Raw genomic sequence first — 27,888 nt, forward strand, 5'->3', positions numbered from 1 at the left:
ATAAAAGCTGATTTATTTACCTGGCAGAAGAAGAGCCGGGAGCTGCTCGGGATTCTTGGCTGAAGGTCCCACAAAGTCCTCCAACAACCTCGGCATTATTTATCCCAGGGGCTGCACCAGCTCCTTCTCCTTTCTGATGTTTGTGCCCGATTAGTCCATCCCCTGTGACTGCCATGGACAAGCGAGAGGGACCCCGAGAATACGTATGGTCAGGGAAATGCATCTCTCCCTCGGGGTTACTGGAGCAGGAAGGAAATCTTTTAAGATCAGACGAGCTTATCTGGCATGGACCCTGATCCCGCATACCCTCGAGGTCGAGGTACGTGCGAGAATAACTCTGCAGTAATGGGAAAGGGTTTGCCCTGGGCTGGAAGGTGAGGGCCGAGCACGAGGAGCTCCTAACCCCGGGGAGGCAGGGCAGGCTTGTTTGGTTCTGGTTTTCTTAAGGTTTCTATTTCACGTCTATGTAAATAAATTGGTATCGGGTTTGAAAGCTGTACGATGGGGAGATCTCCGGAGGAGTCTCGGGAGCAGTGCCTGGAGCTGCTTGCAGACCCGGGTCCCCAAAATGTTTGTGCTGAGGAGTAACACGGTGCACGAGCCGTGACTCGGCTCAGAGGCTGCTCCCGGTAAGGAAACCCCGTCTGGGGGGTGCAGGGGCAGGGCGGCCGGGAGGACCCGCAGTTTCCAGGAACGCCGTGGTTATCCCCGCAGTGCCTCCCCCAGCGCTGAAATAGGATTAGGGCAGCTTAGGAACAGACCTCTTGCTGTGTTTGACTTTATAAAACTATTTCTGCCTTGAGCCAGCGCGTGCCACGAGCCATCGCTTGGTCAGGGCTGGCTATGGGGGTTCCCCCCAAAAACCCCACGATGGAAACAGTTTTGCGTGGCAGCTTTGTCCACAGCCACTTGTTTTTGAGTTGCCCTGAGATGAACCACCACCGCACCGAGCTGCTCGCGTGCTCTGGGTGTTTAGCCATGAACATTAAGCTCCGGGATTCCTTCACTGCGGTTTGGCTCCTGCGTGCAGACCCTGCGTGGCTGCAGAGGCAGAGGCGGGGGAAGCAGAGCCGCCTGCCTCGGTTCGTGCCGTGACCTCCCCAATCTCGGGGTGCATCGCAGTATCAAAGCCCTGGGAGTTCCCGTGGTCGTTAATCAGGCGGTGATTGACGTTTAGCTCTGCAGCCAGGTTCACAGATGGGAACGTGATAAGGGTGGCAACTCCCCGGCCGCCCTGGCGTGACCGTAACCTGGCTGGGGCAGGCAGGCTCGGCGTAACGCTATCCCTGTTCAGCCCAAACCCAGGCAAAAAGCCCAACCTTTCAGAAAGCCAATGCGTAATGTAATCCCGGCGAGCTGCGCTCCGCGCTCCCTGGCTCTGAGCACATGCTTGCCTGTGCAGTGCTCGAGCCGCCTCCGCAGGCAGGACAGGAGCTTGGCCCACGGTTCGCAGCCGAGCATTTCTCCCACGAGCTTCCCCGGGTGAACTGATGCCCAGGACCATGGCATCACTCCGTGCTGCACTGGGGTCCCATCACATGCTCTCCCGACGAGCTCGCTGGGACTAACCAGACGTGTTTTGCCTACCCAGTAGTTCAAAGAACTATAGGAAGAGCCTTCCTGAGGCTTCGGATGAACTGGTTTCCCCAAATCCTGGCAGGGAACTGCTCTGATGCAGGGACTGAGCTTCAGCGCGGCAGGACAAGCCCCTTCCTCCCTGCTTTGGGGACCAGCTCCTTCCTTTCCACCTCTCGGGCCTCTCCTGAACCAGCATCTTTCTCCTTGTGCCATGAGAAGCTTTGCAAAGGCGCCGCTGGGACACAAGGGCAATTGCCTCCTTCACAGTCACCCAGCCCAGGTGCCTCCCAGACCCCACCTTTCCCCTTAAAAGACATTTAATTGACAGCTGAGAACAAGCAGAGAGAAAATACCCACTGGGCAGCTCCGAAAGCACTGCAGATAATCATCAGGGTGCCCTACATACTGCCTCGGCTTGGCTGCGAGATCAGACGGGGAGAAGAATTTGACATTGTTTAAAATGAACAGGAGAGGGAAGTAACAACTCCATAATTACTCACCCCGAGTTAATTGACGGTAATTACACTGAGTAGGCAGCGGAGGAAGCTGTGACGGGCTAGCCCCGAAGAGTCATTTGGAGAGCCGTGCCGTGGTGCTGGGAGGATGCCCTCTGAACCCCGGCGGCGCGCAGGCGGAGTGGCAGCTCGGCTCCAACAGGGTTAAGTTGATGGGTTTGGTTGGGATTTTTTTTTTTTTTTTTTTTTTGCCCTCCCTCTTCGGTTATTTGCAGCAAACAGAGTCCGGGTGGAAGGTCTGAGTTGAGCAAGTGTTTGCTCCTGGGGAGACCGGGAATTGTTTGGCACTTTCCAAGCCGGGTGCCGTCCCTGCTCGCAGCGCGGGGCTGCTCTACGCCCGAACCCCCCCATCGCCGTCCCCATGGGGGATGACATCGACTGGCTGGACCTGCCGGGCAGGTGGACCTACGGCGTCTGCGGGGACGGGCGCATCTTCTTCATCAAGTACGGTCCTGCCTGGCAGCTCGCACGGAGCGGGGGCTGCCGCGGGGATGGGGTTTAAGCTGGGGGGCAGGGGGAGCCGGGTGCATGGCTGGAGGGGCTGCAGGGGATCGGGGGCTTAGTCTGGGCCGGGAACAAGGGGTACCCCCTGCCGCAAGCCTCTGTGGCCGGCTGCTTTCCTATCACATGCAGTCATCTCTCCTTTCCCCCCACTTGTCTCTTCTTGGGGCTCTTCCAGCCTGCTGGATGCTGTTCCCTTCTTTCCCTAAAATCTGGTCCCTCCATTCCTTTGGCTGGAAAAGCCACCCCTGTCGCAAAGACCCTTCCCTGGCGATGGGAAGGGGCTCCCTGGGCCCCCATGGGTGCTGACAGCCCCACTCCTTGTCTTTCGCAGCGATGAGACCAAGTCCACAAGCTGGGTGCACCCGGGCACAGGCTACTCCATCCAGAGCGGGCACTTCTCCTGCGCCGGTAAGGGATGGCTCCCAGGTCTCGGCATTTGCTCTCTGCCCTCCCCGGACACTGATAAGAATCTGAAGGTGTGGAGTGAAATCCTTCAGAAATGCAATGGAGACCCTGAAAAGCTGGGGGAGCAGGAGCTGCCTTGCAGCTGGGGAGGGTTGGGGGGGGCTTTGAATGATGCGTGAGGCGAGGCTGCATCTCTCGGGCACGAGGTTTCCAGCTGGAGAGATGTTCTGGCGGGGGGCTGTAGTAGTCCCCTTCCGCAGAGAGACTTCCTGTGGTGTCTGAGTCCTGTCTCAGATGGGGAGGGGACCCAAGCTGCTTTAAAAATGCAGTTTGAGCATATGAGAGCTAACCACAGCGGGACACAGCACCCCATGAGTGCCACGATCATCCCACGGCTCGCTGCCCTTCTCTAGTGCTGCCTCCTGCAAGGGGGGGGTCTCCTCTGCAGTTGCCTCCTGGTGAAGTGGGGCCTCAGTGACACTGAGCATTGCTAACCATCCTGCTAGCCATCCAGCAGCAGGTCCTTCGGGCAAGCACTCTGCTCCAGGGCAACACCCCAGCCCGCAGCAGGGCACCAGCGGGGAGGGCAGGGGCTGCGCAGGGCGAGGGAGGGTGACCGCTGCTTCTGCCTTGTCCTTTCAGGGCTGCCCCGAGGCTGGGAGGTGGACACCACACTGCACGGGGGCTTCTACTTCATCAAGTAAGTGAGAAGGGACTGGGGGAAGAAGCTTCTGCCTCCTGCTCGCAAGCGCCATTGCACCCTCGGAGGATGCTGCTCCCTGGGCTTGTCTCTGCCCAGAGGCAGCTGCTACCAAAATGTTTGCGAGTGCAGCGTGGGCTGCTGTAACCCAGCCTCGTGGAGGACCAGGGCAGTAAAGATGTGGTCTGGGAGGCTTTGGGGCATAGCAGTGGCTAGAGGATGGGGCCAGGGTCTCTGCTGCTAGTGCACGGTGGGCTTGGGTGGGTGGGTGGGCGCCCGTGGCCCGGCTGTGGCTCGTCCCACGCTGCTGCAGATGTGGTTGTGATGGTTGCGTGGTCCCAGCAGCTGAACAAACCTGGAGCTCCCGCTGGGGAGGGAGAAAGCAGCACGTCGGGCTCGGTAGACGCGTGCGGGGCCATGTCTCAGAGGCTGTTTGGATGCTGCGGTGAGCGAGCCCGGTGTACTCAGGCACAGCGAACTCTGGCAGAGGGCTAAAGCTCGTCCCAGCGTAGCACAGCAAGGCCAGGCTGGAGGTACCTGTCCCTGCGTGGCTGTGGCCGTGCCTGTACGTGATTAGCAGGGACCAGACCCAGCTCTGGGCTTTGTCCTGCATCTGAATCCTGCAACTGGTGCTGCTGGCACAGGCAAATCTTGCCCCGTCCCGGTGCACGAGGGAGCTCCCGTGCAAAGTTACCATTTCAGATGCGAATGTCTCTTCTGAGGGCTGTGGGAGCTCCGGGGTGGGGTGGACGAGCCAGCCAGCCCCCCATCCTGTGTCATCCCTCTGGGAAAGGTCCCCAGGAGCCCAGTGGGGACTTTCTCCGGGACCCTGCAGCACCCTGCCCTTGTGGGAGGGAGCTCAGTGGTGCAAAGGGTCCCCGGGGCACGCACTGCCTGGGGCACGCAGCGCAGAGCTGGCCGTGCTTGCTGGGGCGAATGCGTAACTCGGTGAAGATCTGTCCCGAAGCGTTGCTCCGAGAGCCCTGGTTCCTCCCGGTGGGTTGTTTCTTATTGTCTCTCGCCCCCTCCCTGCCTGCAGTCCAGGAACCGGGACCCCGGCGGGGGTGATGTCGGTGTCTAGACAGACTGAGCTGCAGGCTGCCGCCGCCTCGCCTTGCGCAGGGCTCCAGGTCCTGCTGGGTGAGGGTGTTTCAGACAGGATCTTTGAGCCCGTCCCTATCTGGCACGCACGGAGTTTTCTCTGTGTGTTCAGACGGCAGTAAACCTGGCGAGAGCAAAGATCCCAAGTTGGGCTGAGGGCTGGAGCAAAGCACCGGGATTATCCGGTCTAATCTGTCGAGCAGAGCCAAGGTGTCCTTGAATCAGCCCCGTGTTTGAGTCGTGTGGCCACAAACGTTGCCGGGAGTGGGGCTTGCTGGGCAAGGGCTGCGGTGGTGAACTTCCCGGTCAGGTTCGAGCTGCGTGCCTGCAGCACGTCTGCAATGCTTCTCCATGGCAGGGACCGTCTTCCCCCGCAGTCTGCCGTCGCTGTGTGCTCCACATTATCCATACCTGGGGTTCCCTGTGCACCATGCCAGCTGGGAATGCCGCAGCTAAGCAGGGAGAGGGTCGGGGCTGGCGGTGGGGTGCTCCGACTGGGAGCTGCTCCCCCCAGCCCTGGCTGTCGTGGGCTGTGCTGGCTCCTGCCTTTGCAACAGCACCCACAAGGTGGCATTGAGGCTGGCGCAGCGGTGCATGCCCTGCACGTTGCTGCACACGTGTGCAGGGCCTGGCTGCGGGGAAGGGCCCCGCCGGCTCCGTGCGATGCTGGGCACCCCCCGGCCTGTGCCAGCCCGGGGTGCGGGAGGGCAGGACCCAGCCCCACGTCCCAGCCGGGTGCTCCCACAGGGAAGCGCTGCTACAAAGGGCCCTTTTCCACCCCACTCCTGCCTCCAGCTCTCTGCCTGCAGAAGAAAAGACCCCGCTATGTCCGCGCCTTCGGACTGAGACGTGGCTGGGGGCTGATGCAGTGCAGTGCGCCTCTTGTCCGTGCAAGGGGGTAGGGAACAACCAGCCCCCAACCTGGCTGGGGTGCACACGCGGTGCTTATGGCTGCCTGACTAGGCTGGGGGGGCTCCCCGCGAGCAGTGCAGCTCCCCAGTTGCTCATGGGTTTCCTGGGCTGTTTGTCAGCCCTCTGGGCTCTCCTGGGCAGCAGGAGGGCAGTGGGGGGGAGATCCGCCCTGGCAGGTCCCCGCTGCCTGTGGAGCAGGGGAATGGCTGGGCACAGTGACCCTGGAGAGGGGACAACTCGAAGGCGCAGCATGTAACTTTGGGGATGCAGGGGTCCCTCTGCTGTGGGCTGGCAGGGAGGGAGGATCTTGCCCATCACTGTGGGGGAAGGAGGGGGAGATGCAGGAGGCAGAGCATCCAGTGAAAGCCAACCCCCTCCCCAGCCCCGGTGCCCTGTGGCTAATGGGGGGATTATAGGATCAAGGGCAGCCGCTGGTTTTTCCTTCCTGGAGAGCCCACGTCTCTCCCCACCCCAGCTCGGCTGCGGAGGATGAAGTGTCCCTGCACCCTGCGGGGTCTGAGCCCCCGGCTGTGCAGGCTGGGTGCAGGCGAGCTCCTGGCCGTGGTGCCTGGCAGCTCTGGCAGGCAGAAGTAGGGCAGTGCCATGGATCAGGGCACGGTGCCATTGCTGTAGGGCTGGAGTTTGCAGCTTCCCAGTGCCTCTGTGAGCGTGCGGCTCTGCAGACCAGGGGTCACCCTGCCACCAGGCTGGGGGCCCGAGCAGGGCTGGGGAAGGGTCCTGCCGGCCCTGCCTGAGCCATCGCTGGCCCTCGGCATGATGCGGGGGACCAAGCGGTGGCCTTTGTGCTCCAGAGAACAAGCTGTGGTTGTTGAGCTGTTCTGCTGCCCAACCTCTGGGTGCTGCATCCTCTCCCTGGGGTGCAGGGCCTGGGGGTGCTGCCTGACCTGCTGCAGTCGGTCCTATGGGCCTGGCTGGGAATTAATGGGAGAGGTTGTCATCCCCCAGAGAGATGTGGGATGCAGGGGGGAGCATGGTCTGGGCTGTCCCCCTGATGCTGGGGTGCAGGGGAGGGGAGCACGAGTCCTGGCTGCAGCCCCCAAGGGATGCAGGCTGACAGCACGGTGCAGGCTGCTCCCCCAGGGATGCAGGGGGGTGTGCAGGGGGGCAGTGTGGTCCAGCCCCCCTCCAAGTGCTGCAGGGGGGGCACCACGGCCGCGGCTCCCCGTAAGTGCTGCTGGGGGAGGGCGGTGCGGTCCCCCCCGGGGTGATGCCGGGGGACAGCGCGGGGGGGCGGCGGGGCGGGGGCGGCAGGCGCGGCCCCCCCCGCGGTGCTCGGTGCCAGCCCGGCATCACGTGCTGCTCGGCGGCCCCCGAGCATGCCCAGCTCCGGCTCCGGCTCCGGCTCCGGCTCGGGCTGCAGCTCCGGCTCCGGCTGGGGCTGGCCGGGAGGATGCTGCGCCCATAGGCAGCGGGGGGGTCCCGGCCGCTGCCCGCCCCGCACGGTGAGTGCCCCCAGCGCGGCTTCCTTCCTTCCTCCTCCTCCTCCTCCTCTTCCTCCTCCCGGGCGCTGCGGGGGGGCCGCGGGGCGGCAGAGCATCCCCCCACCGGGGACGTGTGCTGTGGGGCAGGCGGGGGGGAGCGAGCTGTGCAGGGGGTGCTTTCTTAGGAGAGGGTGGGGGGCATCTGTGCTCCAGCCGAGGGGGGTCTCAGCCCCCCCGCGGTGCCCTGAGCGCGCCCCATGGCCAGAGCAGGGTGCGCTGCGGGGGTCAGCACCTCCCAGCTGCCCGAGGGGCCGGGGGCCAGGCTCCCCCTGCACCCCCCCGCCCCTCCTGCCACGCTTTCGGTGAGACGTGGGGACCCCCTGAGCTGTCCCCATGGCGTGTTTGTGTGCTATGTGCTGCCTTGCGTCCCCGGACCCCGCAGCTGCGGGCTGAGGTCCCCCGTGCTTGCACCCGACTCAGTGCACAGGTGGGCAGCACCGAGGCTTTGGGAGAGACCCGGCTTCTGGAGCCCTGGCTCAGCATCCCCAAACCCCCGTGATCGTGACCAGGGGCTCGGATGGGCCAGACCCCCCAACCCTGCATGCTGGGGCTGGTTCCTGTGGCTGGGTGCTTTGCTGAGGTCGCAGCGAGGACGGGCTGTGATGGATGGAGCCCGAGATGTCATCTGGCGCTTCCCAGGGACCTGAGCGCTTCCCTGCGCTTCGCGGCTCCCGCCTCGCTGCCTCCTTGTTAGTGGAGAACCAGCCTCCCCCTCCTCAGCAGAGAGCAAGAGCGAACCGCCTCGGGGATGTGTGTCGCCTGCGAGATGCTGTGCTTGCTTGGCCCCCCCTGCATCGAGGTGTCTGGCAGTGCCGGAGACGGCGTGCGAGCCGCAACCGCTACCCTGAGCAGTCAATCGCAGCTTTGTTGCGCCGCTGTTAGATCTGAAGGAACAGGGTCTGATTCATCACATGATGGGGCATGTTAAATACGCCACGAGTCTATTAAACCCCAGCGGAAAGGGCTGGACTGGCTGCCCCGGGCCATCCTCCGCGGGGACTTGGTGGGGACCCCAGGTCCAGCCATGGTGCCCCTCTGCAGAGGGAGGTCCAGCCCCTCCATCACCTCTCTGCAGGGTCTTTGCCATCCTCCGAGGGCTGTGCTACGGTGTGGGGGGAGCGAGTCCTGTGTACACGGTTCGATCTGTACTGCCTGGCCCCGCCATCCCGCCCGTGACGTGCGCTGCAGTCCCTTGGGTGTGGGGGGCCGGCTCCCCCCTCCAGATGGCTGCTGGAGCGGCTGTGTAATCCCTCTGTGCGGGGAGGCAGGAGGGACGCTGCAGTGGGGAGGGGGTGCGTGGCCATCCTGGGGTGTGGAGGAGTGCAGGCAGACCCACCAGGGACTGGGCACAGAGTGGACCAGGGTGGCATTTGCTGGGGCAAACATCCTTCCAGGCAGGCGAGGCTGTTTGTGGCGCTGCGTGCTGCTCTGCAGCCGGGAATCAGCAGCACCCGTTGGTTTCTCCCACTTCTCCACGTCAAGAGCGTCTGCATCCTGCTGTGCATCCCGCTGTGCATCCCCGGAGCTGAGCGCAGGGCAGGAGCTGGGGCTGTTGCTTCCCGCACCGTTGTTCCCAGTATGGCTCGTCCTGTGGGGCACAGCCATGCAAATGCATGTGCACATGCGTGTGCACACACGTGCACACGCACCGGGCTGTGTCTGCACATGCAGCTACTCTGATTCCTTCCCCGGAACCCCACTGGCGTTTCCTTGTAGAAAAACGAGGGGAGGGCTCCTGTCCTTGTCCCCTTCACTCTGCCGGGAGAGGACAAGGCTTCCCCGCACGGCCCCTCAGGAGCCTCCTTCCCTCCTCTGCCTGGCAGGAGCCATGCCTGAGGGACACCCGGCCCCGTCACCCACCCCGAGCCGGCCCCTCGGGGAGCCAGAACCGGGATTAGGACTCCTGGAAAGGGGTGGCCAAGGCATTAAAATTCTTGAGCATCTGCTAAAAATCACACGGCGAATGCAAAGTCTGTCCCCTCTGTCCAGTCTCTGGCTGCCTTGGCTAGAGTCTGCCTGGGAGGAGCAGCCCCCAAAAAAATGCTGGGGAGCCCAGCGGGCCATGGCACCCATCGTGCTGCACTGGGCCACAAGCACCATCCTGACTCTGAGCACCCCATCACCCTGCCCATGTCCCTGGCTGTCCCCTTGGGGAGAGGGGCAGTGGCGAGGGGTCCCTGCCCTCCTGGGCAAGGCCAGGCACAGGGGTTCCCCAGGCAAACCCCGTGATGGGGCAGCTCGCCGCTGGGGCTTGGGCTGCCGGGGCCAGCGCTGCCCTTGCTAGAAACTGTGTTTTTCTGCTGAGTTCCCATAGAAACCATCGGAAGCAGCCGCTGGGCTGGTGGGGACGAGGGGGAAGAGGGACAGGCAGGAGCCGGCAGGCGGGTGAGCTCCATGCCTGGCGCTGCTGGGATGAAGAAGCTGCACTGGGTGCCGTGCTCCCTGCAATGGGGAAAATGCACCAGTATCATCCTCTGTCAGCAATGGCTAGGTGTGCTACGGGGATTGTGTGTGTGTGTGTGCACCGTGCACGCCGCTGGCTGCTGCTCTGTGGCCAGGCCTGGCATCGGGCACAAACACCAGCCCAGATGGGCAGCGTGGGGCTTAATCCCCCCCCAAGGCTGCCAGCACCGCCTGAACCCTTAGCGGCCAGGCAGGGTGTTGGGTTGTTTTCTGCTCCATCTGTGGCCCTGGGGATCAGCTGGGCTGGGGATTTCTCCTGCCTGTCTTTGCTCACTGGAGGGGAAAGCGCAGCTCCTTAGCTGCTCCGCTCTCTCAGGCATTTGTAGTAGCATCCCCCCCTTCTGTTTTCCTTAGCTTGAAACATGATAATCTGCAGCAGGCAGAAATAGTACATTGAGGAATGTGCCGTCTCCTCTTTAGCCTCATTTTTCCCCAGGATCTGGCAGCTCTGCACCCGTCTGGGGAAACCTTGCTCTGCCGGCAGCCGCGCAGCTCCTTCCACCACCCATGGGCAGCACTGCGGCGTGGGGAGGGGGTGCCTTGTGCCCTGCCAGGCCTCCTCTCCAAAAACACCCCTGATTTCATGGCATTGCTGGAGAGCATCCCCCAGCCCGGGACAACAGGCAGATGGGAAGGCAGAGGTGGCCTGCAAGGAGAGGGAGAGAGGGGGCACATGCACGCCGCAGCCCCCCCCCCAGCCCTGCCTGCTCCTTCCAGCATCCAAAGCTGGAAAAAATCCTAGAAATGGGTTGTTTCTGTGCAAGCAGGTTGGGGCCCTCCTGGTTTCCAGCACGGTTCTGGTTTGATTTCAGTTTTCACTGTGCAGCAGCAGTGCAAAGAGCCTGGCAAGAGCCCGGCGAGGGCTCCCCGGGGAGCAGCAGCTGTGGGGTGAGGTTGCTCGGTCCGTGGCATGCAGGGAATCAGGTTGGATGATCGCAGTGGCCGGTTGTGCCCTTAATCTGTGAATTCACCAAAGCTCTTTAATAAAGATTCAAAGTCACCAACTTCTCAATTAAGGGATGAGACAGCTCTTGATCCATGTTTCTGGGTCAGCTGGAGAAAGGCCATTTAAGACCTGGGCGATTGCTTTCGTTTGATGTTTCTAAAGGAGACGACTTATGAATAAACACCTTGCCAGCGTGCGCTGTGCAGGAGCTGTGCAGGAGGGCGTGTGGCTCGGCCACCTCCGGGGCCTGGAGTGCAGCCCCGGCTGCTCCCGAATCACGGGCTGAGCTCGGGAGAAAGTCTCCCCTCCTCTCCCTGCCACGCAGTGCTGGGGGATGTCCCTGTCCCACTCCCCTGGGTGCCAGAGGGTGGGTGGCAGTGCCACCAGCCTCGCAAGGTCCTGTCGCTGCCGTGCTGTCCCGGAGCAGCTGAGGGGCTCGGGGAGGTGGGTCGGACCCTCCCGGGCTCAGCACCGGAGCCACCCGCTCCTCGGTGCATGCCCATGGGTGGTCTGCACCCTGCCAGGACCCCCGCCTCTCGAGGGTGCTTATAACCCTCTGTTTACCTCAACAACAGCCAGCTTGCATGGGTGTTAATTGCCGGAGCTGGCAAGGCGCTAATTAGGGGATAATGAGACGGCTTTTGTGTGTGCCTGGCATCCTGTCGGCAGACGCCCCGCTCCAAACGCCCTGTGCCGTGTCCCGCTCGCCCATCTCCGCTGCTGCCCCGCTGCTCCAGCCCGGCAGCTCGCGGTTTTCTTCCATCACCCCGTGTCCCAAAGCAGCCGCTTGACGCTGCTCTGGTTATTTAAAGCAGAGGAGCTCCCGTCCCTGCTCTGCGGGGCTCGGGCAGCAGCTCGCCTGCTCTGAGCCCCCGAGTCCCGCCGGTAATTAAGTGGCCGCCGGAGCCTTTTGCAGCGCAGCCCTTTGTTCTCGGAGCAGGGAGGCAGGATCCGGCCGACGCGGGGCTCGGGCTGTCCCCTCCACTGCCCCCGTGTCCCCTCCCCAGCTGCCATCTCCCCCCCCCCCCCCCCCCCCGCTCCTCACAGTGTCCAGGGGGACTGGGGCTTGTCCCCCACGGCTCGCTCGGTGACCGGGCAGAGAGCGTCCTCCCACGGCTCCCATCTTCCTCCCGCTGCCGGCAGGGCCACGCGTGTCTGCCGAGCAGCGAGGGGCTCTTGTTCCTCTCCGCCTGCCTGCAGTCGCCGGGGACTTGGGGCCGGTGCTCGCCCCCCGGGCTTCCTTACACAACCGGCAGCAGCGCAGGCAGCTCGGTGCTGCCGGGGCCTGGAGCCTCCCACCGGCCGTTGGCAGCCCCCAGGTAAGGGCCACCCCAGCACCGCGTTGAAAATCGGCGTGTGGCTGCTGACCGCCTCTCCCGCGTGGTGGGGGCACCGGTACCGGCACCGCCGGGCCGGGCAGAGCGGGAGCTGCCTCTCCGGGTGCAGCCGGGGGCGGGAGTGCCGCCCCTGAGATCCGGGGGATGATGTGCCGTGGGTCGGGCTCTCGTCCGTGGCTGGCGCCCGGCAGAACAGCCAAGACCAGTCTGGCAGCACCGGCCGCCTCCCAGCCCTGCTCGGCCGGTTCCGTACCGCGCTTCCCGCTTCCCGGGGCACCGGCCGGGCGCCCGAGCGGCGGAGCTGCCGCGCACCTGGGCGATGCAGTGGGTGCCAGGCTCGGCACCCTTTCTGGGGTGCTGCCCCCCCGGGGGGGGGGGACCGTGCTTTGCGCCCGGTGAGGATGGGGTGTGTGTGCCCGCGACGGAGCCAGCGCTGGGCACAGCATCCCAGGCTGGGGGGGTGGAACTTAAAAACTCCATCCCGCTGGCATTGCCCCCAGCAGCCTCCCCCCCCTCCGGCCTGGGCACCCGGGAGGGTTTGGAGGGACCCGGCGGGCGTGGGAGGTCCGGGCCCCTCCGCGGCGGGTGGGTGGTGCGGTGCCTGTGATCCGGCGGGCGAGGGCTAATTACAGCCCAGGGCTGGCCGGGTTCAAAGGGCTCTGCCGGCGCAGGTGGGGCTGGCGAGGGTGAGGGCGAACCCGGCTGCAGCTCGGCGCGATCGCTCGCCTGTGCCGGTGGCTCAGCCCGGCTCGGCTCAGCCCGGCTCGGCCCAGCCCGGCTCGGCTCAGCCCAGCCTCCTCCCAGCACCGCGGTCTCTGCCCCCTCTCCGCGGCCACGGGGGGTGAATCCCCTGGGCTCTGCAGGGATTCGCTTCCAGCCGGTTAAAACCCTTGGGTGATTTGGCGGTGAGGGGGGTTGTGTGTTGCTCGGGGCCCGGCAGAGGGGTGCAGGATGAGTCCAGGGTGCGTGGGGCGGCAAGGCAGCAAGCTCACGCAGCTTCGGCATCCCTGACCCGCTGTGAACGCGGCCGGAGGCAGCTCAGCTCCCGCTCCAGGCTCCTGCTCTCCCTTTTCCCACCCATCCTCGCGGTCCCCGGAGTGACTGTCACTTGTCACCCGTCCCCGTGTCCCCCTGCACAGCCATCCTCGGGGCCAGGCTGGCTGCAGGGGTCCCACAGCTGGGACCCGCACCCCGAGGCCCTGCAGCCCTGGCGGGGGGCTCAGCCCTGCCCCCCCTTGCAGGGAGATGCTCAGGGGGTGGGAGGGTCCCTAAAGCCCCGGCCCCCAGCCAGCTGCTTGATGCACTGAAACTAATTTTCAAGCCTTTATTCTTCCAGAGAATTTGAAAATGCGATTGCACCCTCAGGGCCCAGAAAGCGAAAACAAATCAGGAGATATAAATCTGCTGCTTTCGCCCGTGTCTGATTATTTTAAAGCCAATTGCATGATGCCAGCCTGCCAAGTCCAGGGTGCTGGGGGGACCCCAGGCTGGAGCAGGGTGAGCTGGGGTTCACTGGTTCCTCTGCTGTGCCGATCTTCCTGCAGCGCGTTCGCTGTGTGAGCGCGGGATTTTTTTCTCCCTACTTTTTTTTTTTTTTTAAATGCATGTTTTGTGAATGTGCAAATGCAGTGACCTTTTGCAGGGGCTGCTCGGAGCTCCAGCTCTGGCTGCCGGCTGCTCTCCTGCTTGTCAGGGAGATGAGGGTTTCAAGAGCTACGTGCAAACTCCAGGGCCTCTGGGCTCCAACACTCAGTTGCAATCGCAGTGATGAGTTCCCGGAGGGGAGGAAAGAGCTCGTTTCCCGTCTCTCCCAGCATGCCCAGAGATGCCAGGCCCTTCACCATCCATCAGCGCTGCTGCTTCGCATCCTGTCCCCGTCCTCCCCACATCTCCTCCCTGCTAGCTGCAATCTGTTATTGGCGTGACCTTGTCCCCCACTGCCGTTGCAGGAGGCTCTGGTGAGGAAGCGTCCCCCCCCCCATCCCTGAGGGTCCCTGGCAGCCCGGGATGGGCTCGTGATGCTGTGGGGTGACGGTGCAGGGTGCTGGCGGGGAGGATCCGGCTCCCGCCCATGAACACCGGTCCTGCACGCTCCCAGCAAGCTGTCCCCTTCCCCAGCGTCCTTGGGCACAGTGATAGGGCTGGTGGCCTCCCCGGGCTGCGGACAGGCCTGCGCTAGCCCTCCACAGATAAGGCTGTGCCGGCGGGGGGCCAACAGGAATGTTATTTATGCGGTTAAAGTTCACCTGCTGTTAGGAGCTGTCCTGGACACATGCTCACAGGGAGTTTGGGGTGACCAAGAGCAGGGCTGCCCTGTCCCTGGGGTGGCAGGGTGGCCCCAGTCTGGGTGCCACCATAGCCCTGGCCCTGCTAGCAGCGGGTTCTCAGGGCTGCTCCAGCTCCCAGGAGGATGCTCATGGGCAGCGGAACAGCACGGACCCCAATTCAGAGTCCTGTTGGACCGGGCTCGACGGCAGCATCCTGCTGCCGGGTCATAGCCACGGGAAGGTGGTGGGACGGGGCTGGTGGGGTGGGGATGCTCCTCGCCGAGGCAGAGCTGCTGTTGGTGCTTTTGGGGTGCAGGGGGGGGCTGCAGCGGAGGGCAGGGCTGGGGCAGCCCAGTACAGGGCTGTATCGATGCCTCTGGGGAGAGGCAGGGCAGTGGCTGGGAGCAGGATGTCCAGCCACAAGTGGGGAAACTGAGGCACAGAGCCAGCACAGTGGAGATTTGAGCTGGGAAGTTCTGTCAGGCCAGGGACCTCCCTCTGACGTGTCCTGTCTTTGCTCCAGAGATCTCCTGAGGTTTCATGGGGTGTGTGTGCGCGCGTGTGTGTGTGTGTGCCTGTGCACGTGTGCACTATCTGGCACCCAGTAGTCCCATTTCCTGATCGGGCTTTGGGTGTTACCATCATATAATTAGTCTGTAATTGCTCTGTAATGAGGTAGCAATCCTGCGGCAGGGCTGCACTTAAAAGGGCTTTCCCTGCCCTGGGCCGCTCCCTGCAGCCCCCCCCAGCATCACACCCCGAGTCCCATCCTCCTCCGCAGGCTGCCGGGGTGGGTGGGTGCCTGCCATGGGGTCCACGCTGCCTCCACTCTTCCTGGGAGCGGCATGGAGAGATTTGGGGCAGGATGCCCTGAAAGAGGGATCTCCCCTGTGCTTGCTGCCCTCCCGCTCCGCTCCTCCCAGCGAGTGGCACTGGGGGCACTGGGAGGTGGCCTGTCCCGGCAGTGCCGGTGCCAGCCTGGCAGGCTGCCTGGGCTCCTATCAGCGCTGCCTTTCACTCCCCGCTGGCATCCGCCCCGCTGCCTCCGGGGCCCTTTGGGGATTTCCTCTGCCTCACCCCCCCGCTTGTCCCCGCTGGCACGGCCACCCCACTGCCGGGGTCCGGCTTGCCCAGCCCATGGCCACTGTGCCCTGCTCCCACATTGCCCTGGGGAGTCACCCCATCCTGGCCCTGCGCCCCCCCCCCCCCAGTGCTGCTGGGTGAGAAGGGGGCTCCGTTCCCTTCCTCCCACCCTGTGGGGCCGTTTCCCTCCAGTCCCGCTTAACCCCCCCACCCCGCAGCCGGAACAGAGTGTGCCGGGTATTTATAGCCTGGCACGGATGCTGGAAGGCAAACATGCGTGGAGGGGAGGTTGTTTTGGCCTTTTTTTTCCCTCAATCCTCGTATTTTAAAGACCAGGCTGGCTCTGCCGGAGGTGGGGGTGCCCACGCGCTGGCAGATCCCGTTTGTAGATCCTGGGAATGGGACCAAGCATGCCAATCCACCCCATTTTCTTCCCTCGCTGTGCCCAGGCACCGTGTGGCACTGAGTTCAGGTGGGGGGAGAAGGAGCTGGGTCGGACGGGCACCGGGGGAGAGCCCATCTTTTGGGGTGGCCCCAAGAGCCGCTCTCCCTCCTCCTGAGGTGGGTTTGCATCCTCCTGCCCTGGGATGCGGCGTTTCCCTGTGAGGGGTGCTCAGCCCCGGTTCTGGGCAGCACAGGTGGGGGTGATGCAGTGAGGAGGAGGAGGAGAAGTCATCCGAGGAAGGCTCGTGTGTGTGTGCCAGCCCCGGGTGAAGTTCACACGCCCCACACTCATGTCCTGTGGGTTCGTTTTCCTCGCAGCATCTCTTCTTTCAGGTCGGCTGAGCAGCAATGATTAGCAATTCCAGTTTTTATTGCGAGCCTAATGCCGTGAGGTTGCGTGCACCTCTCCCCTCCCTGTCAGCCCCCCCGCCTTTGCTGCCAGGTTTCCCCAGACAAACTGTTTGATTTGATGTATGGGTTTTGTTTCTTCTCCCCCCCTTCCCCCCCGAATCAAATGGATTGTCTGATTTAGAAATGACAAGCAATTGTGTGTGAACGCAATGAATCTTTTAAAGCTCAGCAAAGTGAGAGGTTGTGCGTGTGCCATGGAGGAGGGGGTGCTGCGGGGGGGGTTTAGGTGGTACAGCACCCCTCAGCCTTGGGGCGCAGGGCCGGAGGAAGGGCTTGCGATAGTGGCGAGGCTGCGTGGGGCCTTATCTTATCCCCCCTACGCTGGGCTTATCACCAGACATGCCGTGCTGCAGATAAGCAGGACCTTGGGTTCAGACGCGGGCTGGTGGGAGGGAGAGATGCTCCGTGTCCCAGTGCGGGTGGGCAGCAGGGATGCACCGTGGGGGCCAAGTCCCCCCACTCGTGGTGGTGGCACCGGTGCGGGGTCCCTCCATGGCTCAGCTCCCCAACACCTCGGTGTGCAGGGGTGGGAGCACGAAGCAGCCCCCCCCCCGCTGCCGTGCTCCCACTGGTGGGTGCAGGATGTGCCCTCCCTTGCGTGGCTGGTGCAGAAACTGGGGCTGGGAACTGCGTGGCAGGTTTGACCCATCCCTTCTCTTTAAACTAAAGAAAACGCAATAAAAACATTTTTTGGCCAAGATGGCGACTGTGGGCTCATCTAGCTGCTTAAGTAGAAGTAGTATATTCAGAATACCTGAGGAGGAACCCCCAGCTTCTCTCCTTAATCCCCAAAATCTCAGTCTGTGCCGGCAGGAGCCCAGGACCTTGCTGGTGGGCTCTGCTCCATTCCCAGGGGATTTATGGTTTGCTGGAAGAAGACAATTTCGGGTGCTGCCAGGCCATGTCGGTGTGCGCTGGAGGAGCTGGACGGGGAGGTGTTTGTGCAGAAGTGCTGGCCGGTACCAGGGCTGCTTGCAGGGCACGGTGGGTGCTGTGCTGGTGGGGCAGGAGGACCCGCCGTGGGGCCAAAGTCCCTCAGGGTGGCCCTGGGGAGAAAATCCCTGCCCGAGGCCATCTCATCCCCCTCGTGCCCAGTCAGTCTGGGATCTCCGAAGGCAAATTTGCTCTTCCAAAGTACCTTTGCAAGATGCTGGGGGTCAGGGTGCTGCACGGGGCAGACCTGCCGTGCTGGTGCCTGTTGTAGGAAGGATCGTTGTGTTGCGGTGGCATTTTGGTGGGGGCTCCGGTGGCAGCCCCGGGGAGAATGAACGGCAGAGGGTACCCGGGCAGCCGGGCTGGGGATCGGCGCAGGAGTCTCCTGCTCTTCCTGCCCGCGATCAGGCGGGGCAATAAGAGCTCCGGAGGCAGGTGGCTGGGGCGATGCCCTGCTTGCAGCCGTGGCCTCATGCTGCCTGCTCGTAAACAGGCTGTTATTGTTTGTGCGCACCCGCCAGTGCCCCGGGGCTGCTTATGCAACCGGGGCAGGGAGCTGGCTCAGAGCACTGTGGGGCTCATCGCACCCCAGAGGGAGACTGCTCTGCCAGATCCAGCCCCAGGAGTGCAGGGAGACCCCGGGCTGGGCTCATGCAGAGCTGGCAGCCCCCAGATATGAGCTGTCCCTTCTCAGCACCGAGCTCCGCAGCATGGGGATGCCACATGCAGCCGTGCGATGGAGAGGTCCTCACGGATGTACCCACCGAGACCCTCTCCGTGCCATGGAACAGCTTTTCCCCCAGCAGGCAAAGTAGTTTTGGGACTCCCCTTTCCCGCGGGCAACGCCCGGGACTGGCCCCGCATCCCCGAGCAGGGCACACCGCACGGCCCCGCTCACCCCGCGGGCTGGAGCTGGGGCGAAGCAAGCAGCCGTGCGCACAGCCCAGCCTCACCGATGGTATGTGGCCACCCCGGTTCTGGGCTGTAGGTGAGCCTGGAGAACTGGGAAAAACAGGGCAGGGTTTTGTCTTCTCGAGTGTTTCCTCCCGCTGGAGGAAGCGCGGCCGTGGTGACACTTGGCACAAGAAAGTCCCGCAGTGGCACGGCGCGGCCACACTCTGGCTATCGGCCACCGTGGCCCTGGCAAGTGGGGGGGTTCAGCTGCGAGCACTGCTCAGCAGGGATGGGGACAGGCAGGTGGCATCACTGCTCACCACTGCTGGGCCAGGGGAACCGAAATTTCCTGTGACCATGGTCACCCTGTCAGATGATCCAGCATGGTGCTGAGTCCCTCTGACCCATTTTATGATGTTAAAAAATGCACTTTTTGCTTTTCCCATATTGCTGTTTTTAGCACCCAGGCGGGTGGTGCCCGGTCGGTGCCCGCCGGTGGGTCCGTGCTGCTTTCCCAAAGCACAGAGCCCGCTCCCGCTGCCTGGAGGCAGAGCTATCCGGGAACAAAAATACATCCGAAGCACGCCGTAAACCAGCGTCAGGCTTCGCTTTGAGCCGGTGCCAGCACGTTCGGGGCCAGGACTGGTGGCAAGGGGCTCGGGCAGCGGTGGCCGCTGGGTGGGTGGCACGGCTGTCCCCGGCAAAGGGCTGGCTGGTGCCCGGCGTGGCCGGGAGCAGCGGGAGTGGCGTGAGAGCCGGCGTGCACGGGGGTGTGTGTGTGTGCGAGCGCCTGTTTATATAGGAAGGAGCCAACCTGCAGTTTCAGATTTCAGACCTCGCTTATCAGCCGGGTCGTTCCTGCTGCGCTCGGACGTGGCGGCTCTCGGAGGCAGCCGACGCTTCTCCCCCTTCCCCACCAGCCCGGGGCTCCCTGCCTTGGCACCGAGCCCGCTGCCCTCCCCATGGCCAGCACCGTGGCCCTGGCAGCGCCCGGCGAGCAGGTAGGCTGTGCCGGCTGTGGGTGCTGTGCCCTCGCAGCCTGGCCCGTGGCAGGGATAAGGGGGGGACCAGGGAGATGGAGAAAGAGCCCCCAGGGCTGGAGCGAAGGCGATGGAGATGCTGGAGGGGCAGCCAGCGAGCGGGGCTTTGCTGGAGGACGGCTGCTCACGGGGCAGGGGCTCGTGGGGAGGGCGGCTTGGGAACGCAGCCCTGGGCTTCAGCACGGTGGAGGTACTTGCACCGTGCCCGCGGCCGGGCAGCGCGTCCCGCAGGACACCGGCGTAGGCATGGCACGCGGGAAAGCCCGGCTGCGCTCTCCCAGGGGTTAAACTCCTTGCAGGGAGCTAAATGGAAGGTGTGGCAGCACGATAAGGCTGGCAGGGCTGGGAGTAGGGCAGAGGCACCCAAGCCGTACACACAGCTCCGCTGCCAGCCGGGATGCGGGTGGGATCCTGCCCGCCTGGCAGGCCACGGCTGGGAGGGGCTGTGCCCGTGCCCCGCACCACGGGCTGGCTCTGAAGTCTGGGGGAGCCACCATCCCTGCCCTTAGCTGAGCCAGCCGGAGAATAATGCTGCGATTTCCTGGAAGCGCTGCTTAAAATCACCTCTCCTCCTTGGGGGAGAGACCCAGCTGCGTTCCTGCTTTGTCCTGTTTAAAGGGATGTTTTAAGAAAGGCTTTTTTGAAGCAACTCTCTGCTGTACCCTGCTATATCCTATGCTGCACCCTGCCATGCCTCCCTCTGCTTTCCCGGACCCTGGAATAGCCCCTTCCTCCTCAGACCCTCCAGCCAAGCCGTTGCCATCTTGCAGAGCAGTAAGAGGGATGGCAGTGCCAGCACCCTGCAAGCGCCGGAGGACGCTGCAGCACCGGGCAGCAGTGGGTGCTGCAGCCGCTGTTCGGCAGCTGGCAGCAGCGTTGGGCTGTTGTAGGTCTTCTCTGGTCCGCAGCATGGAATGGCTGTGGTTCCCATCCAGATGCTCCCAGCTGTGTGCGGGGATGCCTGGGAGATGGGAGCGATCTCCCGCTGCTCTCCAGTGCCGGCAGGGCGATGGGTTCGTAGCTGAGCCTGATCCTGGCACCGTCCCTCCCTATTGCTCCAGCAACAGTGGGTGAAGGACCGGGCTCTGGTCTGGAGCAAAGCACTCCCTCCTCCCAGTGGTGTGTCCTTCATTCCATCCCAGTGCCACAGTGCCACTAATTAATTTTGTGACAAGGAGGGACCTTTAGCAGCTTCTGGCAATGCCCAGCGTGGCTGGGACGTCCCCTCTGCAGTCCCTGTGCCATGCCTGCTCTGTCCTGCCTGGGCAGGGAGAACACATCGGCGCAAGTTGAGTGCGTGGCTGGCTTTTGCCCGCTTACTGGTTTCCTAAGGCAACTCGGCACAAGCCTCCGGCTCTTCCCAGCACCAAGCAAACCAGTTCCTTGTGGAGGGCAGCCACTCTGCTTGCTCCCCTTGAGTAACCCTCATGCAGCTCCCTGGCCCCGGCTGCCTGCGAGCATCCTCGGGGGGACACTGCGGGCCGGTGCGTCGGCGAAGGGCTCATCCGGGCTGCATCGCCAGCGGCAAAGGCATCGCCAAGGGCCCTCGCTGGGCTGGGACTGGCCCCGCTCCAGCGCCAGCCCGGCTCAGCGACTCCCGTCCTGCCGGCTTCCCTCCCCAGGCACGGCAGCGGATGCGGTGCTGGGGCCGGCGGCGGCCAGAGCCCGAAGGCTGCATGTTCCCGCCGGGGCGGAGGGAGGGCTGGGGCGGCGTTTATTAATGTGATGGTGGGGGAGAAGGGGGAACCGGCAACAGGCTCGTTTGCAAATGGGATTTCTGGGAAGTGGAAAGCTGGCGCGCGTTCAGCCTGGAACTGTCCTGATTTCCAATTGGAAACATCCCACGGTGACTAAACTTCATTCAGGGGAAGATCTCGTTCTGCAGAGCTGACGCCGCGCTGCTAAACTCGCCTGCGGTGTGTGCGCCGTTGCGGAGGTGGCTGTGGGGAGGGGGATGAGGAACAAGACGAGGGCTGTTTGGTGGCACAGAGGTGTGCCCTGTCCCCGCGCTGGCTTTGCACCACCCCTGAGGGTTCAGTCTGGAGGGGTGCGGAGGGTTTGCAGCTCCCTCTGCTTTTCCCCCAGCAAATTCCTTGCCGTTCCCCCCGCCCCGGGGTTGCGTGTGCGCTAATTAGGACGCGGTTGGGAAGCAGAGAACGATCAGTGATTCACTGGGAAGCTCTGCCCCACTGCCCCGGCCCTGCCACACCAGGGTGTGGTGGGCTGGAGAGAGCAATAAAATCGGGGCCATCCCATCTGGGGGCAGCGAGGGAATTGCTGCGCCTGTCCTGGCGCTGGTGCTAATGGCCGGGCTGAGCGTTTAATGGCCGGTGGAGGAGGCTAATGGCTTGATATGGCAACCACCTGCAGGTAGCCGAGCTCTTGGCAGGTATTAGTAGGAACCGGCCGGTGTCCAGCATCACCTGCCCGCTGGAGGCTGTGCCCCAGGATGGCTGTGCTGGACACAGGAGCTGGCAGATCCCCCGGGGCCACGGGGAGTGCCCGGCTCCCCAGCACCCACATCCCGGTGCAGAGCCGCTCCGAGCTTGGGAGCGGTGCGTTGGTCAGCTGCGGTGTATGGGACTGCTGGTGCAGAGAGCCCCGGCACCGTGATTTGTCTCTGCCTCTGGAGACACGTTCTGGCCGTGTCAGCTTGGCACAGGGCTTGGGGGGGGCGGCTGTGGTCCCCCCTAGGATGCCCTGCACCGGGATGGCACTGCTGCCAGAGGTGGGGGCCAGCTCGGCGAAGGCGGTGGGTCCTGAGCCTGCGCCTGGGGTCTGGGGGGGGCTGCGCATCTTTGGTTTGGTCTGTTTGCTTAAGAACAAACCTCCCGGTTTGGGGGCCCTTTGGTTCCCGCTCTGTTTGTACATGGAGGCTGGCAGTATGGACACGCACCCGGGCAGCTCCGGGGCTGGGGGCTGGCGGTGCTGGGGCCAGGAGGAATCGGAGGCAGCACCATGCCGTAAGTGCCAGGCGTGGCTCCTGCCCGTGGTGGATCTCCCTGCGGTGGCTCTTCTCAGGAGCGCTTTTGGCTGCTCCGCACGTTGCACATGCTGGCATCCACACCGTGCTCGCAGGCTCTCCGGGGCCGTGGGATGTGCTGCAGATGGCTGTGGGGTCGGAGAGCCTCGGCCAGCCCCAAGCTCCCGGAGCCGGTGCTAACCCTGTCCTTGGGAGCTAGTTGGTGCAACGCACTTGCACAACAGCGACACGTGCGCTGTTGCGTCACAGCTCGGTTACAAGCTGTTCTGAGGCCTGCGAAGGTACAGGATCAGATCTAAAAATGGAGAGTTTCCCCATACACCGCCATCACACCCATGCCGACATAAGGGATTGCATGAGGAAGGCAACTGGGACGGCAGTCGCGCTGCTGGGGAGGATGACAGGCTGCCCGCAATGACAACCTGCCGGCTGGGCCGGCTTCGCCACGGCACAGGAGGCAGAGCGGAGCTGCTCCTGCTCTGGGGTAAATCCCCACAGGCACACGTGGCCACGCTGGGCCGTCGTGGCCATCAGCCCATGACGAAGCCTGAGGATGCAGAGACCCGAGCGTGCCGCTGGCCTCCACCCAGCCTCGCCGCTCCGGCAGGTGTGGGGATCCGCGCCGGCACGGCACAGGCGGCTATGCCAGGAATGTGCCGAATGCGTCGGGACTTGACTGTGGGAGGTCAGGGCGCACGGCAGCCGATGAGTCACTTGGAGGGCTGGCAGCAGCGCGGCGAAGCCTGGGAGCTGGGGCAGAGCCAGAGCTGCCGCGGCCCCCTAACCCAGAGCCTCCCTGAACCCCAACGCCCGCGGGAAGCGTGCCGGCAGCGCGCTGCTGGGGTCCCGCGGTGGCAGCAGGGCCACGAAGACTGGCAGTGTCGGTGTTAGCAGAACCACGCGCCGTGTCGTGCCCCCTGCACCCCAGGGTGCTGCATTTACAACTTTATTTTTCACCCATACGAGCCCACCCGTTTGCTAAAGCACTCGAGGAGAGCATCCCGTGGGAGATCTGACAGCGGAAAATTGGTAATTTAGACAAAAACAATCAAGAGCCTCTGCAGGGATCGGCACAACCTGCCACGGCTGATCGAGCCCAGGCTGGGGCTCACCCCGCTCCCTGTCCTGGGGGGCTCGGAGGCGAGTGGGAATCGCAGCGCCCAGCTCTGCAGAGCCTCGCGAGCCACTGCCAGGAGCAGAGATGCCCTGCGCCAGAGCACTGCTGCACCCTGCTCTGGGCCCTGCGCCCTCCAAGTGCTCCCAACTCAGGGTGTTTGCGAGGAGCTGTTGGCTCCGTGTCCAGCGTGGGTGTGGGGAATGAGAAATTCAAAAGCCGTGCCCGTATGCAAAGGGGCCGTGCACATCACGGGCACGGAGAGCTGAGCCAAGTTCTGCTGCCGGCGGGTCTTATCGGCTGCTGCGTCTGCGCTTATTTACAGCTCACTCCCGTCTGTGGGGTTTTTTAGCCATTTGATGGTCTTATATCATGATTAAAACCATCCCCACAGCAGCCCTCCGCTTTCCAGCCTGCACGGGGTGGTGCCGTGCAGATGTTTGTCCAAAGCTATTTATGAGCGCTCGCAGCCCGGACGCCCCTGGGGCCGCAGCCGGGAATGGAGAAGGCAAAATTTGCTGCGTGTCGGTGTCCGAAAGCCAGAGCTGGGCTGCAGTGCTGGCGGGGCGTCGCGGGCTGTGAGTACTTCCAGACCCCCGGGAGCCCGTGGGAGCTGGGATGGGGATGAGGATGGGGACTGAGCCCCTTCTGCACCCCTCTGCATTTGCAGGGGGACATGGCGGCTGCCCTGGGCTGGCCAAGCCGGATGTGTCCCTGCTCCGGGGCCAGGCACGGGATGCTCCCGGGGCAGCGGGGGCCGGTGATGTCGGCTGGTGTTGGGGCTGGGGGCACAGGGGTTCGCTCCCCAGGTGCCCTCGTGCCCCAGGGCTGCGGTGGGCAGAGCAGGTCTCTCCTGGCTCTAGGAGACAGCGCGGCTGGAGGTTAATCATTCAACCCTTCGCAGGTTGGGTAGCGCACCAGCACTGCAGCTAGTGGTGGCGGGGGCGGTGGTGGGGACATCTGTCCATCTGCTTCCCAGACCTGGGACGCAGGAACCGCCACTGTGCTCCTCCTCCAGCCCTGGGTGCCTGTGCCCCCTCTCCACGGGGATGCGCGCGGTGGCGATCCGGACAGGCCCGTGGGTACCGTGACGTGCAGGAGACCCTGGCATCAGGGCGCTGGCAGCGCTGTGTGCCGGCTGAGCGGCAGCCTCAGGACCTGCGCCGGCTCCCAGCGCGGCCGAGGGAGCCAAGATCTGTGGCTGGGTTGTAAACACGCTCGGATAAAGTTACAGCCATTGATGTTCCTTGGAAAAGCTGCACGGAGGGAGAGCTCGGGGGACCCATGAGCTGAGAGATCCCCTCCTGCCCCAGCTCCCGCAGCGAGGAGGGGATGGATGTGCCCCCTGCCTCTGGGAGCAGCCCCCTGCCTCTGGGAGCAGCCCCCTGCCCTGCTGTGCTGCCCCACTCCTCGGGGGGCACAGGGCCACGGGGCTCAGCCCCTCGGGGTGACCGCAGCCAGCTGCCCCCGAGGATGGGGGAACGCAGAGGTGTCCTGCAGCTCCCACCAGGCTGAGCTGCTCGTGGCTCGGCTGGATGCAGAGGCAGGATACGGCCCTTGGGGCTGCACGGGGACATTCAGGGCTGCTCCCAGGGCCCGTGCTGCCTCGGGAGTGGTTTGGGCAGAGACATGAAACTGCGGGAACGGCCACAGGTCCCTGGGGGGTGCGGAGCCTCTTGGAGACCCTCTGCATCCCCGGCGGGTTGGGCTGCAGTAGCCTGCCACGCTGCGGTGCTGTTAAAGGGGTTTTCAAGACGGCACAAGCCAAGGATGCTTTCCCGTGCTTGGCTCGCAGCGGTGCGGTGCTGAGGGGGTTAAGGCTGCTGGCAGCGGCGGTGGCTGTTAATGATTGATACCAATGACCGGCTCCCCTGGGCTTAGAAGGAAATCATCTACCCCGGCTGCCGGAGAGCCACCGGCTTGGCAAGCAGGATGGAGGGGATGTGTTGTGGCACCGGTGAGTGTGTGCGTGTGCGTGTGTGCAGCGTCGGCGCGGAGCCCGGCCATGGTACATGTGGGCCATTGTCTGCGGCCGGTGCCGGGTGGTGGCCAAGAACAGCCGGGGACCGGAGGGCGGCCGGCGCGGTGACAGGCGCAGCTGGAAATCCGGCAGGCGCGGATCGTGGCAGGGAAGGTACCACGGCACCCGTCGCCGTCGGGATGCTGGTGTGATTATCGTGTGCAATGGGTTAAGCAGGTGCTGAGGATTTGTCCCAGCAGGATTTCCCCAGCGCCGCTGCCGTAATCCCCGGTCCTGACCTGACCTGGCTGGGGAGGGGTTGGGGCCGGGTTAGTTTTGATGCCTCGTACGGGTGATTGCTTAGGACAGGTATTTCTGCCCGCTGGTTTCTTAAAGAGCTTAGCAAGAAGTTTAAACCCTCCATGTCTGGGTCCACCTTGCAGCTTGGAGGCTGCATTAGTGGGTCACCTCTGGCAGAGGTGTCGCAGCTGCCCAGGCACCTCCGTACCCCCCGGGTGGGTTTCGGCGGCAGCGCCAAGCCCAGCCACGAGCCATGGCCCTGTCATCCCTGCCCGCTGTGGCCACAGCACCAGGCCAAGGGAGGGGGAAGATCTGCAGCCCCGCAGCAGTTCCAGATTTGTGGGAGGCTGTGGAGCTGGGGGAAGAGGCTGAAGGATTGCATCCTGAGCCGATAAACTCTCTTGGTGTCTCATGTCCGCTCACCCGTACTGGTGCCCCATGCCCCTCGGTGTCTGCCATGGTCCGTCTCGGTGTGCCGCCCTGGCCCCTCACCTCTGCGCCCTGCAGTGTGCATTTTCATCTGTCCACGACTGACTTCACCCCCACTGGTCCCCTGGGGGGGTCCAGTCCCGGCTCCCGGGCCACCCCGTGGCTGGGGAAGGATGCTCGGCTGGTGATGCCGCAGGAGAGCTGCCAGCTGCCGTGGGGCTGCCCTGTCCCGTGTAGGCACGGTGGCTCAGTGAGCCTGGTGATCCCACGCACGTGGGGTTTGGGCTCCATCCCCAGGAAGGGACGATGGAGCGACGTGGTTAAAGCACTGCCAGGGCATGGGCTGTGACCTGCTCTGCCCCAGGTCCTGGGCCACCCCATCACACCGCTGTGACGCTCCCCAAATATCACCCCATGCGTGTGGGGTGCTGCTGCGCCCTGCCCCGAACTCTCCATCTCCGGCAGCAGCACGTTTTGGCCGGGCCGTCCGCGTGGGCCGTGCCTGTGATGGAGCTGGGGTTGCCAGGGAGATAAAACACAAACTCCCGGTGCTTTTTGTGCTTTTTGTGCTTTTTGTGCTTTTCCCCGACCCCAGCTGGAGTGGGAGCGACGGACTCGCCCTCCCCGCCGCCGGCGACGCTGGCTGCCAGCAGCCGCTTTGTTCTCTGGAAATCCCCTGACTTCCCCCTGCTCCCGGCCATCCTGCTCTGCGGTGCTGAGGGCAGCTGGAGCTTCTCCCGTTCTCCATCCCTACGGACCCTGGCCGGCTGCGATATCCCTGCTCGGGGCCACCGCCACTCCTGCGCCAGCCCGGCTGCGTGGCGGCGGTGACGTTACACGGCGGTTGTGGGTGCGGTGACGTTACACGGCGGTTGTGGGTGCAGTGACGTTACACGGCGGTTGTGGCACGGGAGCAACCGTCCGCCCTTGCCCAGGACTTTGCCCCAGCTCGGCAAGCCCGGCACAACAGCCCTGCTGCTTCCCAGCCCGATCCAGCTCAGGCTTTTCCGCCTTCCCTCCCAGCACGGCTCCCGCGGGGACTCGCGGGGTTGATGGCGAGCATGTGCTCGCAGAAGCGGGTGGTAAAGCCCGGCCTGGCCGCGGTGCTCGCTGGCTGCAGCTTCTCACGCCGAAACCTTCCCGAGGTGCACGGGGTAAAGCTCCCCGGGGCGGAGGCTGCTTGCTCCGGGGAGGCTCTCACCGGCATCGGCGGTGGGCGGCAAGCCGGGGTGCTCCCTGCCCGGGTGCCGCGGTGGCAGCTGACGTGCAGTTTGTCACAGGGGTGAGGTGGCAGAGGGACGGGTGCTCGGACTGCCTGCTTTGGCACCCTCCCTCTTGGGGCTGCTCCACAGCAGCACCCAGCACGGAGGAGGGCAGGAGGCCAAATTAACCTTTGCTTTTGCCCCCCGCCCCCCCCCAGCTCCATCCCAGAGGCAGCTGCACTGGAGGGGGAGCGCAGCGGGCGGGCACCGTGGTGGGGGGCACGGGCGCTGCTCGGCTGTGCCGGCACCAAGCGGGGCGCGGGAGGAGGCTGTGCGTGCGCGGGGGCCTGGTTTCGTTAGCACGGAAGGCTGCGCTGCCTCCTGGCCCCCTGCCCCGACGGACGCGGTGCCGGAAACGCTTGCTCAGCTGGACGGCGGGGCTGGGATTAGGACAGGGATGAGGTTATGGAGAACAGGCTGCCGATCCCCGGCAGCACGGCGGGGATGGGCCAAAGGGAAACCTCGGCGTGTGGCTCCGCACCCAGGTCTGGTTTTCCAGTGCCCACGAGGCACTTTCTTCCCAAAGACGGATCTCGCTGCACATCCTGCAGGCGTTGGGATTTCCAGGGCTGCCGGCTGGCTCCGATGCGCCCGTGGCGGTGCCCAGGCACGGGGGCATTTCTTGCAGCTCTCCGTCCCTCCTCTGTCTCTGTCTCCTCTTCCCCGTAACCTTTTCTCCTCTTGCTGCCCTCTCCCAACTCTTACAAGTCCAGGGCGATTTGGAAATGCCAAGCAACGTTTCCCACTGGGTTGTGGCCCAGGATTTGGGCCGGGGCTGGGGCTGGCACAGCCCATGGCCGGCTCA

General features: G+C 64.1%; 1 protein-coding gene across 11 annotated transcripts in view; it reads left to right on the top strand.

Annotated features, from left to right (window-relative positions):
• The first annotated feature begins 2,328 nt into the window (after positions 1-2,328).
• Positions 2,329-27,888, top strand: part of PLEKHA6 (pleckstrin homology domain containing A6) — a 50,161-nt gene continuing 24,601 nt past the window's right edge. For 3 of the 11 annotated variants that reach the window (XM_054803946.1, XM_054803945.1, XM_054803948.1), the window contains exons 1-3: positions 2,329-2,537; positions 2,929-3,005; positions 3,645-3,702. In XM_054803946.1, coding sequence (XP_054659921.1) covers positions 2,455-2,537; positions 2,929-3,005; positions 3,645-3,702 — 218 coding nt within the window. In that variant the 5' untranslated portion in view covers positions 2,329-2,454. Of the gene's footprint in view, positions 2,538-2,928; positions 3,006-3,644; positions 3,703-7,042; positions 7,179-18,838; positions 18,997-23,612; positions 23,711-25,028; positions 25,090-27,888 lie in introns of those variants that run through there. The other 8 variants (XM_054803952.1, XM_054803955.1, XM_054803953.1 and 5 more) reach the window with 7 other exon arrangements.

This window comes from Grus americana, chromosome 25, assembly GCF_028858705.1.
Source record: "Grus americana isolate bGruAme1 chromosome 25, bGruAme1.mat, whole genome shotgun sequence".
Taxonomy (NCBI): Eukaryota; Metazoa; Chordata; class Aves; order Gruiformes; family Gruidae; genus Grus; species Grus americana.